This window comes from Palaemon carinicauda, chromosome 44 (genome assembly GCF_036898095.1).
Source record: "Palaemon carinicauda isolate YSFRI2023 chromosome 44, ASM3689809v2, whole genome shotgun sequence".
Lineage (NCBI taxonomy): Eukaryota > Metazoa > Arthropoda > Malacostraca > Decapoda > Palaemonidae > Palaemon > Palaemon carinicauda.
In genome coordinates, this window is record NC_090768.1 from 7,955,172 (window position 1) to 7,958,301 (window position 3,130).

Consider the following 3,130-nt stretch of genomic DNA (forward strand, 5'->3'; position numbering starts at 1 on the left):
GTCTATATTTGCAAGGTTTGGTCTAAGTCCCGTGGCAAGATGGCGTCAGTCTTCATGTATGCGCTGCCATTGCCCGATATCAGAGGATCTACATAGCCAATATGGGTCTAGCGGCATCTATGGTGGGATATCTATGGGTTATCAATATTATTTTGCCTGAGGGCACACTCAAGCACACTAACCCTGACTTATTTATCTTCCTCTTGTGTTTTGAAGTTTCAATAGTTTACATATGAAAGATTTATTTTAATGTTACTGTTCTGAAAATATTTCATGTTAATTTTTTATTACTTCTAGTGTAAAGTATTTATTTTCTTGTTTCCTTTCCTCACTGGGCTAGCCCCTGGGCTTATAACATCTTGCTTTTCCAACTATGATCGTAGCTTAGCTAATAATAATAATGATGATAATGATAATAATAAATAAACAAATAAAATGGATCAAATTGTTACTAGTAGCAGTTAAAAAAAATAAAGACTTACTTTACTTTTAGGGTTTTTTTTCCTGGTCCTATCTCAAGATATGCTACATTAATTGAAACATTTTTGCGTCGGAAAATCATTAAATTAATGAACACAACTGGTGTAATTTTTTTTTTCGACATTGATTCGAGAATATAAAACTTGATAATTATGTTATTACGACTCATGAGTGCTCTTAGATTGATTATTACTTGGATAAAAGACGGAACTTAACACATGCATTTCATTACTGAAACATTATTTTGCTATCAATGTTTTGTTCAGTTAGAAAATAATGAATTATGTGCATTAAGTTTGAAGTATTCAACGAGAGACAAGGTAACTAATGGCCTACTGGAAGCGTCCCTACCTCGCGGTCACCGGACTAGGGTCAAGTCTACTCGAACTCCTTGTGAGCTAAGGATGGAAGTTTGTGGGAGCATATAGGCCTACCTGCCTAGTCCTCAGCAGCCTTTTTCTGGTTCTCCCTGGGCCTAGATTGGTTGGAGAGGGGCTTGGGCGTTGAATATATGTATATATGGTCAGTCTCTAGGGCATTGTCCTACTATCTATGGCAATATCATTGCCCCTTGCCTCTGCCATTCATGGGCGGTCTTTAAAACCTTTAAAATGGTAATGTTGGTTTTTGACATTTACTTAGTTTAATAAGTAATATCTATTAACTACTAAATTTAAGTCTAAATTAAGATACTAGACGAGATACCTTTCTTTCTCCCTAATGCTGCCATCTTGAAACGAGAAGTGGCGAAGAGGGGACACACCAAATGTGGAGTCCTTGGGCTTGGAGGGTTACGAACTTGACGTTTGAAAAAAATCCCAACAATAAACATTGCACGTAAACGGTAAATAAACTAATACAATAAAGTATCTGGGACGTGTCAGGAAGGCTAAACATAAAACAAGGTCAAAACTGTACTGAGCAGTGAATACGACAATGTCCACGATTCAAATGGACCTGGTTACTGTCTGACTCTTGTCCTTAAGTTTTCGGTTAACACCGTAAGCTGTAGCCCAGCGGTAGTTTGATAGTTTAAGATTCAATTAATAGTCAAATCCGTTTCTATTCTTTGAACATTATATAAGCAAATCTAATTTTCTTTAAAGGGATAATGAAAATATATAGATATATTAAGCTAATTAACAATAGCACGATTACTCAGGATTTTGTCTTCCGAATACGATATTTTTATTTTACACGATGTTCAGCTCCCCATTTTTTTCATACTGAAAAAATGTTACGACCTGTAGCGGAGTGTGGCGTTTTCATTAGGTCTGTTAATAATAACATATTATATACAATGTCTGTGTAGTTTTCCTTCAAGCATATTTCTCCCAATTTTTTATTAAATCACATAAGAAATTGATAGATTTTTGTGAACTCATCTGAAGTCCTGTTTCCTGGAAAACCATGAGCGGCGAACAAAGAAATTCAACATATCTATACATTAAACAGCGTGTATTTCATTGTATTTGAATTATTTCCGGCCATTTGCTTCATACATTAATGATTATCAGGTATATACAAGTTCCAATGGATAAGTAAAATTCACATGAATGCATTACTAATCATATCTAGTCTTCCCATTTTATGTTGGCTGGAGCTTGCTTTTGATACAGTGTGCATGGTCTAAACTCCTTGACAAATTATTCTGTAAAATTCTTAATTCCTAACAAATAAATATTCTAGCAATTGTCTTAGATCTAACTAGACCTTAATGACAGAAATGTCTCGTAAAGAACACCCTTAAGACCTTTACTTTTTTAAGGAATGATAATTCTGGACCGGCTCAAGATGGAGTTTTACTCGCTGTAGGCTACAGGTGTTTCAGCACTCCCGGTGGTTAGGTAAGGTCCCATCATTCCTCCAAACTCTTGGTTGCAACGGTTTCAGCCCTCTTAATGATTACATTTCTATCAGGGGCTAAATCCTGAAACAATTTTGAAAATTACTCGTGAAGGCACTGTGTCTTTAATTGTGACTGGTGACTGGACAACTTCAATATATAGGAAAATGTTCACATGTTCACCCGGTCCTATACTGAAGCTTTCAAGAGGTAGCCGAAATTATCACATTTCCCATTTTAATGTGGATCTGTTCTCAAATGCATGCTTACAGGCTGTCAAAATAAGAAACTACACTTGAAATTTTGACCACACTTGGTAATTATGTTGGGTATGTCCCAAGGATGAATCTGGAACATTTTGGATGAAGTACATTTAATAACAAGCATGCAGCAGTACTTTGAAAATAACCTCAATGTTGAGCAAATGGTATTTTTTTTATGACATTACGCAATTTTTTTTTTTATGACATTACGCAAAAACTACTAAACCAGTTTCAACGAAACTTGGAGGACATGTGGGGTATGAATCAAGGACAAACCAATCAGATTTTTAAGAAAATGCATCGTAGTGCAAAGTGGAGCAAAATGACTGTAATGCGTGGTAAATGCATGCTCTCTACTGAGTGAACCTCGAATTATTGTTGTGGGCGAAGGCAAAACTTGTCCATTACCCGACATGTTGAAAATTATGGTTTTATCTCGTTTATTACTGTGATGAATTCCATTATTATTATTATTATTATTATTATTATTATTATTATTATTATTATTATTATTATTATTATTATTATTATTATTATTATT

The 3,130-nt window shown here is 34.8% G+C and overlaps 1 protein-coding gene across 2 annotated transcripts in view; it reads right to left on the reverse strand.

Moving 5' to 3' along the window:
* LOC137634309 (protein EURL homolog) overlaps positions 1-1,412 on the reverse strand; it is a 31,337-nt gene extending 29,925 nt beyond the window's left edge. The window contains exon 1 of one of the 2 annotated variants that reach the window (XM_068366668.1): positions 1,186-1,412. In XM_068366668.1, coding sequence (XP_068222769.1) covers positions 1,186-1,312 — 127 coding nt within the window. In that variant the 5' untranslated portion in view covers positions 1,313-1,412. The remainder of the gene's footprint in view (positions 1-1,185) is intronic. The other variant, XM_068366669.1, reaches the window with a different exon arrangement.
* Between the last annotated feature and the right edge of the window lie 1,718 nt (positions 1,413-3,130).